General features: G+C 36.4%; 1 protein-coding gene across 2 annotated transcripts in view; it reads left to right on the forward strand.

Annotated features, from left to right (window-relative positions):
• The window catches only part of Tox3 (TOX high mobility group box family member 3), a 105,371-nt gene that overhangs the window by 64,915 nt on the left and 26,632 nt on the right, over positions 1-13,824 (forward strand). The window contains exons 2-3 of one of the 2 annotated variants that reach the window (XM_020187218.2): positions 5,977-6,039; positions 10,057-10,308. In XM_020187218.2, the coding sequence (XP_020042807.2) occupies positions 5,977-6,039; positions 10,057-10,308 (315 nt within the window). Of the gene's footprint in view, positions 1-5,976; positions 6,040-10,053; positions 10,309-13,824 lie in introns of both variants that reach the window. The other variant, XM_020187217.2, reaches the window with a different exon arrangement.

The raw sequence follows: 13,824 nt of genomic DNA on the forward strand, positions 1-13,824 counted from the left end.
AAGGATCCAGTTTTGGACATATGTGTGAGATGCCTGTTGTCATCCAGGATAAAGTGCTATGGCTGAGTGTGCTAGTCCAGTGCTCAGGAGAGAATCATCCAGGAGTTTTTAGCATGTGGACAGGCATGTGTGTATGTGTTTATGTGTATAAGTATGCACATGTGTGTGAGTCCCTAGATATATAGAGATACAATTATGTATACATAATTCATAGTGTTGTATGTATATGTTGTGTGGGTAACTATATTCATACAGATGCTTCTTGACTTCCTATGGATAAACTCATCCTAAAGTGAAATATTATAAGTAAAAAATAATATAATTTGAAATATCCTAAATTGAAAATGCATTTAGTACACTCAGTCTACTTCTGCCGATCATCATAGCTTAGGCTAGCCTTCCTTAAACCTGCTCACAATACTTACATTAGCCTACAGTTGGACAAAATCATCTAATATAAAGCCTATTTTATAATAAAGTGTTGATTATTTTATTTATACATGTAGATGGGCATTTTGTAAACATGATGAGATGAAAAAATAGAAAACACAATATCCAAAAATGCTGGCAGCACAGCACATTGTAGAGTCTGGGCTGTTTTCCCCTCTTGACCATGTGGCCAACTGGAAGCTGTGGCTTGCCACCTCTACCTAGCATCCTACTTTGCATCACTAGCCCAGGAAAAGATCAAAATTCCAAGTGTGTAGAGTTTCTCCTGAATAAATGTCACTTTTGCACCATGGTGCAGTCAGTTGGGACATCTGTGCGTGATTTATCTGTGTATAAATCTTTTCTGTGTATAAATTATACATCATGGTCCACTGTAAATTTTCATCTCCAGACCACTGTTGAACCTAACCTTTGATGTAGATATCCTCATTCAACACGTCACTCTCTGTTTCCTAAAATGGTGCTGCATTGCAGATCTGCCCATGATAATCACCATTAATGTTATCATTTGTCACCTCGGGCTCATTTCTACCCCTTTGGGCTTTCTATCTTGAAAGGGATTACCACTGCTGAAAATGGTTACAACTTGATGATCCCTCATCTGTTCTTTGCCAGAGCATAGTTAACAGAGCCCTCGGGAGTGGGTGGGCTTTGCCATGCTGCCTTCTGTCACGTGACTGTGCCTGGCACACTTGATCCATAATGGTACAGTTTGCTTGTGTAAGCAACTTGACAGATGTCTGTAGTGAGGCATCAAATCCAATGGTGTCTACTAACAACGCTCATGGGAGAGCAGGAAAGAGAATTCTAAGGATTATCTTTTTTTCCATTTTGGATTAAATTTGTGCCATTTAGCTGTTTGAGACTCTGTCGTTAATGCTGCTTTAGTAGAAGTCTATACAGTTCTTCACATGGATGTCAAAATAATTTCAGTGAAATGATGTTGTGTGGACTCACCAAGCTGAAGTACTAGTCATGTGATTACAGATGGGGTTTTGTCTCTGCTGTTCTACTTTCTTCCAGGCCTTTTGCTGGATGAGCTGTATTTAGCAATCCACATTAATTTGCATTGGCACGTCACACAGTCAGATGACAATGAACACTATGGTCTCTAATACACTTTTAGAGGATCCTGCAATGCTCCTTTTTAATTGATGTCCTCCATAAATCGTGTTTGCTGTGGCTGTAATTACTCATCAAGCAGCAAAAACAAACCTACCTCTTAAGTACAATGAGGATGTTCTTTTAAAAATTATTAAGGTACAGAAGTTCAACACGCAGAGTAATTTAGTTCTGCTAAATATCATTATAATGATATCTCTGGAAGCTGTATCTTTGGGGATGACATAGCTTATCAAAGTGGAAAAGGACCTATCACCACTAGTGTATAAATGTCAAACACCCCTGCCTTATAAGTGACCATTGTCCCATATATGTGCTTGTTAAAACAGTTGGAATGGGCTGGTTTCTTGGATGTTCTTCACCTGATGTTCATTTAGTTTATTTGGAATGTTTTTACTTGAGTCTTAAAATTGCATAAAAGAACCCTGTATGACTGAGTACGGGATCTTTGAAGTGACATTCATGGATGGTTATCTTGAACATTTGGAAACAGGTCAAATTAATGTAACACAGTATGGATAATTTATAAATTCTTATTTAGTTGATATATGAAATGTGGAAGTTTTGCCATGGTATAAAATAGGCTATTAATTTTTTTAGAGGGACCCAGGGGAAATAAAATAGTAGTGTCAAAAAGGGTTTCAACCAAAGTTCCCCAAAGTGAGTGAGAAACAAGGAAGTGACCCAGAGATCTTTTTCTGTTTATGGTCTCCTATTGAAAGAAAAATGTAAGCTCCATCCAGATAGGAACTTCAACATTTTGTCACCATTTTGTCCCAAGGCACATAATTATGATCTCAGAGGATGAACTGTGGGCCTTCCCAGAGCCTTTAACTTCATAGGGAGAGGGAGCATTGTGACTCCTCAAGGAGCCTTTCCCAAAGGACTGGACTAGGGAACCCTTTTGTTCAGGAACGTTACATTAGACTCTGGAAATGTCCTCTGGGAAATTCTAGCTTTGAGCAAAAAAGGCAACAATAAAGCTTTAAAATTGAATTGATCACCTCCTGAATTGATACATTCAGGAGGGCCAGACTTCCATGTCTAAATCTGTCCTTTGGAGCAGGGTACTTGACCCTAGCAGCCTCAGTCTACTGGTCTATAAAATAGGGGTAATAATTACACTTATTTTGATTGTTGTTGGGAAAATGGATCACATTTAGTCTGATTTGGGAAAATTAAATGAAATAGCATAAGCAGAGGGCTTCCCTGGGCTAACCACTCATTATTGTTATTAACGTTAAAGTAAGTGATAAGTGACCCCGGTTGGCAGGGATGATTATGAGGCACCCAAGTTCAAATGGAACCATCTTCTTCCCTCCTTTTCACAGATGCTGGAGTGTTTCCAGTACGCCAGGTGTTGTTGGTCCAGAGGGCAGCTGTGCTGGACCCAGGGAATGCCCCTTCCTCGTGGCCCTAGAGGGTTTGCATAGTGTAATGTGTTTACGGATGTCAGTGTCTCCTAGAACATAAATTTTAATTGTACACAATTCACTTCAAGTTAACTGTTCTGAGGTCATTATATTTGCCATCTGCCCCAAAGGAGCACTTTTTCTCTCAGAATTTCATCTGTTCTTAACACCAAACAAGTAAAGGATTCATAAGTCACATTTTAAAATGAAATAAATAAAACAAGGGTACTAGCATTATAAGATAAGGTGATCAGATGGAAAATGTCCCTGTTCCTTTCATTCCAGTTACTTTCACCACCAGAGTGGCCAGACTTAGCAAATAAACACACACAACTCCCAATTTAATTTGGATCTCAGATAAATGATACTTTAATTAGTGTAAGTAGGTCCCAAATCATACATGAGATATACTTACACATTTTTAAGTTGTTCACTTGAAAGTCAAATGTCACTGGGCACCCTGTATTTTATCAGACTACCTTCCCCATCCTGAATCAAGGTTCCAGCCATCTGTGCAGCAAGTCAATATTGGAGGCCACTTTTGGACCCGAAGTATTTTACCCCAAAAAGCATCGAAAGCTTTGCTGCTATTCGAAATGATTTATAACTGTTCCCGCCTGATCACCAAGTGCTTCCAAATTAAAAGCCATTAATTAAGGCCTTCCACAGATACAAGAGATATGCAGGCAGAGCTTGGCAGTGTTGGCTCAGTCCTTCAGGTGAGAGCTTTTCAAATTACGTGGACCGCTGGAGCCACCTGCTTGACTAAACGCAGTGCGGCCCGCGAGGCTGTCAGCACCGCAAGCCAGCGTGGTTACTGATTTTTCTCATTTCTCCAGGGCAAATACTAATTAATGGATACAATTCACAGCTGATTAGCTGTAGTTTCTTCAGTAATTACATTCGCATACTAACTGTTCAGAAGAGGATTTCTAACCCAGTTCTTATTTCACTGGAAGCTTAATTTGTTTTTTGAATTGTTTAGGCCCTTAGTTTAATAGCCATTTTATTTTTCTTTGTTGTTTTAGGTGCTATGAGATAATAAGTGAGTTTAATCTTAAAAAAAATACTCTCTGATAATGAGCTCTTTGCCTTAAATGGATTTCTAATTCCCCAACAAAACCTACATTTAAATAACATGAAAGTTGTGTCAGACTGTTGGAGGGGCCAGGGCTGGAACATGGAATGCACAAATTCTCATACATATAATAAATTCTCATTACACAGAAACTCCTGTATAAATTCTCACATATATATGTATATCACATTGATTACAATCCTTTGACTAATTCTAGCATCATTAATTAGTCAAAAACTGCGTGATAGAAGCCTATAGGTTTTTTTCTTGCATATATTTGGCCTTGTAGAAAAATGAGGGAAACTGTGTGTTTTGTGTGTCTATGTGTGTGCGTGTGTGTGTTCTCTGTGCACATGTTGATATCCAGGCTTTCGTAGAAGCTAGATAAAGGTCTTCTTAAGGGCTAACGAGTACATCTTTCAGAAATCCCTATGAAGACATTCACCCAAATGAGTCAGTACTCAGCGAGAGGCATTCTGATGGCTCGTTGTGTGTGTGTTTACGTGTCATTTTACAGGCTGAGATTTTGCTTCTGCACACCATAACAGCACTCGGGAGCTATTAGAGTCTTTCCTATAAATCCTGCTTAGTTCTTGGATCCCTGACATGATAAAGTGTGGCACGTCAATTCCACTTCCCACAGGTTCAGAGTTGGGCTGAGAGCCCCCCGGAAATAAGTGTTTGTCAGTTTGTTGAGAGGAGGATTATGTGAGTCTTCAGATCTCTGCATGTGTATCAGTGTTCTGCTTAGTGCCTTTATCTGGCTATCTAGGTATCTGCGTATCTGACTGTGTACCTACCTATTTTTCTATTTTCTTCCATCCATCCATCCATCCATCCACCTCTCTATCTATTGGGTAATTTATTCCTTTTACTAAAATAATTGCTAGCCTTATTTATATTGGAGAATAGCTATATACATTTCACCCATTGGAGACCAAACCTCTCTTATATTTGATGTAGTGAAGGAAAAAATACACTTTATAAAAAGAACATTCATTTACCGTTTAAAAATCATGAAAATAATACAGCTCTAGATAATTATGCCCACAGAGCCTTTCCATATTGCCAGACTGATAACAGAATGTTTAAAGCAACAAAATGTGCCTACTTACACCATTTGAACCTGAAATGCATTTCTACCAAAATCCAAGTTTTACATTTTGATTTAGGTCCCTAGAAGTGAAGCGCTTAAGTCTGAAATGCTGATACAGTCTTATTTGTGGGGATATGAATGGGCCATTGTGTTAGGGAATGGAGTAAAAATTGCTGTGTTCATAGGATCCTGCTTATTTTTTAAACCTCTTTCCACTTAATGTTACATTGAGAGATTAAATATCACCACTTTCAGCAGCTCTGATGGATCTAGATACAGCTTGAAGCTGTGTTTGGAGATTTTAAAAAGATCCTTTAGTCTTATTTATTTACATTCATGCCACACCCCATTCACCAGAAAATAGAATTTGAGTCCTGGGAATTGGATTTTTTTTCCTTTAATTCACATTTTAACCTACCCACACTTGTGACATCTGTTCTTGAAAAGTAAGATATAAAATCCCAACCTGCTTTAAAGTATATTTGGGAACTCCTTTTCTTCTAACCTCTGGCAAATGCTAATTCAATGAGTAGCACACACCAGTGACCAAATGATTGTAATTGTTTCCCTTCACTATTAGTCTTGATGAGGAACAAAACTATTTTCTAGAATTATTGGGTTGGCTTGACTTTGTGCTTTATTTTCTGGAACTAGCTGACAACAGAGCATCATGCTTTGAAACCATTCATATTTTGAATTTGATCAGAGAAAACCCCTCTTAGAGTAGCCCTTTCTCCAAATCACATTTGAGCATTAACTAAACAACCAGAATTCTTTATTATGCCCACATTAATATAGGACAATCTGTTTTCTTTCAGTTTGGAAATAATAACTACATGAACATGGCTGAAGCAAACAATGCCTTCTTTGCTGCCAGCGAGGTAGGTGTCTGTCTCTTGCTGCCCATATTCTGTGTGGCTTTTAGATAATTTAATAGGCTTGAAGGGAAAAGCAAAGTACCAAATTTATCTCTTTCTCATGTGGCACAAGGTGATGACTTTGGAGGAGAAATGAGAAAAGCCTGCTGGGAAAGAAAATCACCTGACAAGACTTTTATCACTTGTGCATATGCTGCTACTCACGTTCCTAACTTCACACAAATCTCTTGATGAAGAAAAGAATAGTATACAAAAACGTGTAGGAAGATGTGTTTTAAAATTCACATACACAGTATACTGGTAGCCAAGCAAATAAGTGGCTAATTTGGACACTGGACTAGAAATGACTTTTAATAGAAAATATTTTCACTTCACATATCTCTTGGGATAATTTCATTAAGTGTTGTGGTTTGGGAAACCATTGCAGATAGTGTAATAGTTTCTTGGGGGCCTTGCTGGGTGATGCAAAAAGAGATTTTTAGTTGTTGTTAAATCCCCATAGCCTAGCATGGTGCCTGGCAAAGTATGTGCTCAATAAAAATTTATCAAATGAGTAAATGAATGGGCATGCCCCAAGACCTGGCTATAGCTGGGAATGCCAGGTGATGGAAGGTAAATGCAGTGCCATGTTGGCTCTGGGTTTCTCTTCGGTTTCTGAGTGTGTGTGGGAAAACATTGTCTCACTGCTTTCTTTTCTGTGTTTCTTATTATTGATTTAAGACTGGTGTCTGGTCTCACCTGCCCTCTCCCCAAAAAACTCAAAAACTTGATTAGATCAAGAAAATGGTAGACAGTAAGAGATTTAAGATTTTTCAGACAAGAACACATGGAAATATGAGCTGGTCCAAATGGAACATTTCCTCTTGCAGCTCATATAATAAAAAGTCTTCATTTTCCAAATGCATTCAAATATAGGAGACTGAACTAGCTTGACCTCAGAGATGGAAAATAATAATGGCTTCACAAATGATCTTGGTACAGGAAGCAAGTGATACAAAAGAAATTAGCATTGAGAAATTATTAGAATAAATGGGGAATGAAGAATTAAGAGCATTTGTAGATTAATCATTTTTACAGTGGCCATCATCTCCCTAACCTAGAAGACAGCTTAGATAAGGGGATATTGTTTGGCACTGGCTGTGTGTTGTTTGTGATAATGAACACAAACCCCATCTGTAAGGACAACATGATGTTTCATTCTGTAGGATTTTTTTTCCCTACATTTGAATCAAACATTGATGAAAGCTCTGCTGCCAGCAGCTGTTCAGAGACAATTTAATTCCAGCTGTGATAATTCACCGTGTCAGACATTGGCTGTTATATGTTGATACAACAGTTCTCCAGATTTGCATTTTTATCAAAAGGAACAAATGTTTTGAACATTTCAGTACAGATGGCATTTAACCATGTACATACTACTTTAACATGTTCAAGGTAAACACTGAAAAGTCAGTATCTGTAAAAAAATAATCACATAAACTCTAAACAATTAATCTGATATTGGTTATCTGGCTTAGTTACAAAAGTCAGTGTCTTTTATTGTTGATGCTACACATGGTTATTTTATTATCTTAGACAAATGTTTTGGATAGGGAGTACTTACCTTTATCTTAACATTTACCACTTTTATTTTTCTTTTCTCAAAGGAAAACTTCACTTTATATTTAGTATTTTACTTCTCTTTAAAGGTAGTTTAAGATTTTGGCATTTACTTGGTTACATATTACAGTGTTATTTTATGGCATTGTTTTATTAGGTTAGGATACAGTGGTACACCAAATTCTAACTTAAAATATATTTCTTAAAAATTGTACCATAGATACATTTGTATATAGGATATCTTTCTCTATTTTTTTAACAAAATAAAAATTAAAACCTCTTTAATTTTGACTGCCTGACACAAGACAAGCTTTATGTTAGCATTTAAGAGGTAATCTTATATAATGATTTCACTATATATCTTGCCTGACCAAAAAATAAAGCCAAGTAAATGTTAATGCACTTTGTTATAGCATGTGCCTAATTTCCCAGTCACTACATTACAAGTATTTATTTGGTATTTTAACACTTTAATGAGTACAAACTAATTCAGGGAGACTTTAAGTTTGCATGCTGTAAAGTCGAAATTGAGCCTGAAACCAGTTCCCTTCATGTAGATTTTTGTCCTGTAGATAACACTCCAGGGACTAGGATACTCTGAGTTTGAAATTCGCACATTAGCTTTATGTTTTCTGTCTGTGTCATGATTACCCTGACCATTTTTAAAGTACTTTAAATATTTATTGAAATAATATTTCAAGTGTTAATTACAGTGGTAATGAAAACAGCCAAATGCCACATATCAAGAATGAGTGTTTATCCGTATTGTTAATGTGATATGTTAGATTTCATTAAGCAGTAATGGGGTAGCAAATGAGTCACAAATTACAGTTGCATCTGTTACTACACCACATCAGTGCCAAAATAACAGCAAATGCAGCCATAGGGTTATGTTCATTAGCCAGCCACGTTTGTGGCCAATTCATCCCTTTGTTGCTAAGAACTCGGGGTACTGCAAAAAGTAATTGACATCTTTTGGGGTCATTGTGAGAATACATATGTCAGAAAATCTAACATTTCAATCTAGCTTTCAAATGTGTTACTGCAATGCGATATTTTACACTCATCAAATCTGCTGAGAATCTCAAGGTGATCACTTACCCCGCCATAGACTCCCTTAGCCTGCAAATCTCTTTACTCCTGGTGAGAGACAAAGAATATTTGGCAGGTCTCTATGCAAGAAATGCTTTTGTTGCTTTTTCTCCCTGAGTTTGTTGTACTTTTCTCCCAAGTGGTTATTATGTATCATAATTGATAGTTTGAAGAATGATGATTTTCAGCTCTTAATTAGGTCTCTTTACTGATAATAGCCCACTCCAATTATCTTGCACCAGTTCATCCTTTCAAATACTATTAATAATAAATGAACTATAACTGTGACCCTCTGAGCTAGGAATAAAAAATATCTGAGTGACTCCCCACAATCCCTTCACCTCACCAAAAAATATATATCTGGACCTTGAAATCTCTCCCGTCTTTCCATACTCTAAGTTCTCTGACAAATATGGTTCATGTGGCTGACCAAGGCAGCCTTAATTTATATTAAAGGCCCTAAGTTAAAAATAGCATATAAGAATCTCAGTAGCAGTGAGGAAAAACAATGCATGATGGTTTACGTAGCTTTTGAGGTACTACACTAAACAAGTGAGCACATCAATGTAGTTAGTATATCTATAGCAATGTAGCTGTAAGCTCTCTAGGTAGTCTCTTAAAGTTGAAGACTGGTAGAAAATGCTCCAATAAATGTATTTTTAAATGTTCACATAAAAAAAAATAACCCTCCTTATAGTTTAAATAAAATCACCTGTACCTATTAATATGAGCTACAATAATACTTGTAAAAAAAAATGTTGTATGACACACAGTAAGTTTCCATAGAAGCATTCATTGCAGTTGGGAATATACCAATAAGGAAATTAAAAAACCAAGTCACAAATTTAATATTACTTGTTTTACAGGTTGTGGCAGAAAGTAAATATGTGTAATGTTCTCTTCTGGAGTAATGTTGTATGTGTGTGAACCACAAAATCGTCAGCATTTTATGAAGCATCTGGATTGAGTATGCAGTTTGAGCTGTTTCACTAACATATCAATAAAGTGGCAATTTGTTATATAGCCAAATCTAATGTCGCTGATGCTCCAACTAACAACAAAGACAGATGTTGCTAATTAAGTACGCATTAAAAAACTGTTAATACTGATACTCCATTAAAACCATATGATAATGAGACTTAAATCTTTAATCAGAATGATCAGCAAAACTTTGTATATGGAAATCTGTATTTAAGATGTTTTCATTTGAGAAATAAATATTTGGCCTAGATATGTAGTGTTTTCATGCGAAGTCTTTCTTCTCTCCAGGGAGGAAAAAAATATGGGAACAGAATATGAGGTTCTCTGTATTTTGTTTCCTTTTAGCAGACATTCCATACTCCAAGCCTTGGGGATGAAGAGTTTGAAATCCCACCCATCACGCCTCCTCCAGAGTCAGACCCTGCCCTGGGCATGCCCGATGTACTGCTACCCTTTCAAGCCCTCAGCGATCCATTGCCTTCCCAGGGAAGTGAATTCACACCCCAGTTTCCCCCTCAAAGCCTGGATCTTCCTTCCATTACAATCTCAAGAAATCTTGTGGAACAAGATGGCGTGCTTCAGAGCAGTGGGTTGCATATGGTAGGCACCACTTCATTGCTTGAAAGTAGATTTTTATCATTTGCATTAATCATGGTAAAGATCAGACAGTCATGTTCTGAAGTATGCTCCTGCCTGTCCACTGGTGGACGTGTGGATTGTTATTTCTAACATAGGTATAGTACTGGATCAATACCTGGTATTGGATTGATTGACAGTCATGTGGAAGGGAATGACCAAGATCCTTCTGATATAAAATGATTTTAGGAGAACTGACTCATTGGTTTGGAAGGAGCCAGTTATCTCTTGCCTTTGGTTTAGCACAGGTAAGCTTAAGTTGGAAGTTTACCCAGAAAAGATTTTAGAAATGGAAACCTTTCTCAAGTGCCTAGGTCTTTTGAACTTGTTAGATTATAACATAAAGTTTATGATGCATGATTTGCTTCTACCTGAAGTGAAATACCAAACTGTGCTACAGAGAAAAGGCCAAAAAAGTAATTGATTATAACCAGCAAAAGAAGATATAGAATGGGTCATTGTGGGGCGTATACCTAATGGTGTTATTTATTGTCATAAACATCAGATAAGGCACTCCAGAGAGCCAAGATTACTAATGCAGTAATTTTGGGTCCATTTTTCTTAGTGTGCAATTATAGTGAACAATAACCAGAGTAAGTGTGCTTAAGTATTTTAAACTCTTCTGCTGGGATTGTCTTTTTATTTTTCCTACTGTAGTATATAATACATCTGTGACTATCTAGGTGAGGTATTAAGCAGACATTTTAAAACAAGATTAATAGTTTATAGGGCTTAAAAAAAAACCCTGATAAAATGAAACAGATGTGTTGGTACAACAAAAACAAATCCTATTGCTTGTTTACATATTTCTCTGCACATTAGGACCATGTTAGTGATGTTTATTGGTTTCATTGTTAATTCCCCAGATAACAACATATGATTGCAAAATGTGCAGTGATTAGTGATGCAAAGATTTAGCATGCTCTCTGAAATATAAGATTACTTCCCCAAAAAGTATTGCCACAACATAATTTTCTTTGCCTGTGATCTTTTGTGGTTGAACTGAACATCAGGGTTTTTATTTTTACTTTTCTTTTTTGTCAGAAAAAGAATGCAGTGAACAGTCAGGAAATGGTCATTAAGAATTCATAAATGTTCCTCGACATCACAAATAATTGTTTCCTGTGGACTTTCTTACTTTTTTGTCCCTGTGACACTTGAATGGAGGGTTCTGTCTTCTTCATCTACAGTCAGGCTTGTTATGTTGTGCCTGGAAAACGATAAAAATAAAAAGAGTGTTTAGTCACCAGAGGAGTTTGCCAGTGTTCTCCATTATTCACATTTGTTCAGTCAGGCTCACTCAAGTCACAGAAATAGTTAAAAAGACCATATAATGTATGATAAAATGTGTACTTTATTAAATTGGTAAATATTTATTAATAATATAAGAATCTGCCTTTAAATTAAACATCTGATGAATTACCTTGCCTTAAAGCTATAAAACTGTTATTGCTGCTATAAAAAAGTGTAAAGGAGGCATTTTGACTATGAAATTTCATTTCATGGTCAATTGAATTTACTATATTGGAAAGAACTAAAGATGGAATCATAAAATAATTATGATATTCACATACACTTAAAGAACAATGCTTTCATGGACTGGTGTTGGGAGAGAGGACTCAATTTTGAATGCTGCTTTTGTAATGTATGGCTAATCACTAAAGTGGTTGAATTATTTCATTGATTTTTAAAAGTATAGGTACTTTAGCTAAGTGCAGGCTGTTGTCATGGTATTTACATGGACCTCATCACATTTATGGTTGCCTTTTTGAAGTTTTACTGAACCTGAATGCTATTTATTTTGGCTTGAAACAAACTAATCTTGTTGGAAGTTCTAGTAGAATTTCACCTTGAAGAAATGTCGTGGGATTTTAAATCACAAATGTTGGAAAAAATAAAATGTACTAGGACAGAATTATGATGAATACAATGTGTCGTTGGCTTTGTTCTATGGACTCCCTGACATGTTCACCTATAAACTTGAATTCAGAATCGCCAGAGGCATGGTTAAATATAGGTTATGTCAAGGTCCTTCTATATCTCCCTCCGGGAACTGAGTTGGCTGGCTATATCATAATACTCCGAAGAGACCTCCTCAGATATTTCCCTTAGGAAGGTCACCAGAAAAAATAATAAATAATACTTTATACATAGTGCATTCAGCTTCCCAGTGTACATGGGATATTTTGTACCTTATGCAAGTAAGAAGTTTTTATTATCCAAATGAATATGGCTGTCTGTTAAGGATTGTACGGTGAATTAGGTCTATCCTAGAAGAAGAAAAGCCAGCTTGTTTATGTTGTATTGAACCCTCTTTTCTTCAGAGCTTCATTGGTTTTCCTTTAGAGAGAGTGACAGTTTGTCACATTACTGATTAGCTGCATTATTTCTGGCAACAAGCACGTGTTTATCTTCCTTAAATTTATGCCATTATATTTAAAAACAGAAAGCAGGAACAAAAAAGGGGGGATTGAAAAGGGTCCAATGATTAACATTCACATTTCAAAATATGCAAATAATGCCCTAGTATTCAAAAGCGAGTTGCTGAAAAATTGAATGTCGATGCATTTGTGGCTTCAAAGAACAACCCTGATTTGTTTGTCGTGGGTATGTTATGTTTTAAATCAGGATGTGGTAGCAAGGCAAAATCAACCATAGATTCTGCTTAAAAATGTTGTTACCTCCAAGCATTATTGTCAGTTCAGATGATCATCTGAAAATTATTTTAATCTACAAACGATTGCAATTCTGAAAATCTACAATGTGCGCTCCAAAGGTTTTTTTTTTAACACCTCACTATAATCTGCCCAGCCTGCTGAGTAGCATTGACATCAGTAGTACATCAATTTCAGAAAGTGGATTATTTTTACTAGACAGCTATTGTGACATATTGGGTCAGTCATAAATGAAAGATATTCATGCAAGCATGCAATACTTGTAATGAAGTCTCACTCTGACCTTCTGTATGATTGATTCTGTAATTTAGTTTTCTCAGGCAGTGCCTGAAATGAAATGAAATCATGTTGAACAAGTTTTGAATACCCACAGTGCACCAGGAGAAGAAAAATCTGCAGCCCCAGAGGCTTGAGAGAGAGCAGATGAACGATTTATCTCTATGCTATTATAGCCTTTGCCAGCATTCAACATTTCTTTTTTTTTTCTTATTTGGCTTAAGTACTTAATTCTGCAGGTAGCTGTAAATGGGAAAATAAAATGCTGTTCAGATTTAAAATGACAGGACAGGAGTATGTGCAAGGGACTGATAAAATATCTTGAATAGAACTGACCTTTCATGTAGCTGAAAGTTACTGGGGGATTCATCCTCATAATTACCATATAGATTATTTTTATTTCTTTCCTGCAATGAAACATTTCAGAGAGCAGTAGTGCTGATTGAATGAAAATTGAACTTGTTAACATTCTTTTCAGCTTAGCCTGTTGTACATAACAGAGGGTTCGCTTTGATGAATTTCAAAACTC

This window comes from Castor canadensis, chromosome 15 (genome assembly GCF_047511655.1).
Source record: "Castor canadensis chromosome 15, mCasCan1.hap1v2, whole genome shotgun sequence".
Classification (NCBI taxonomy): Eukaryota; Metazoa; Chordata; class Mammalia; order Rodentia; family Castoridae; genus Castor; species Castor canadensis.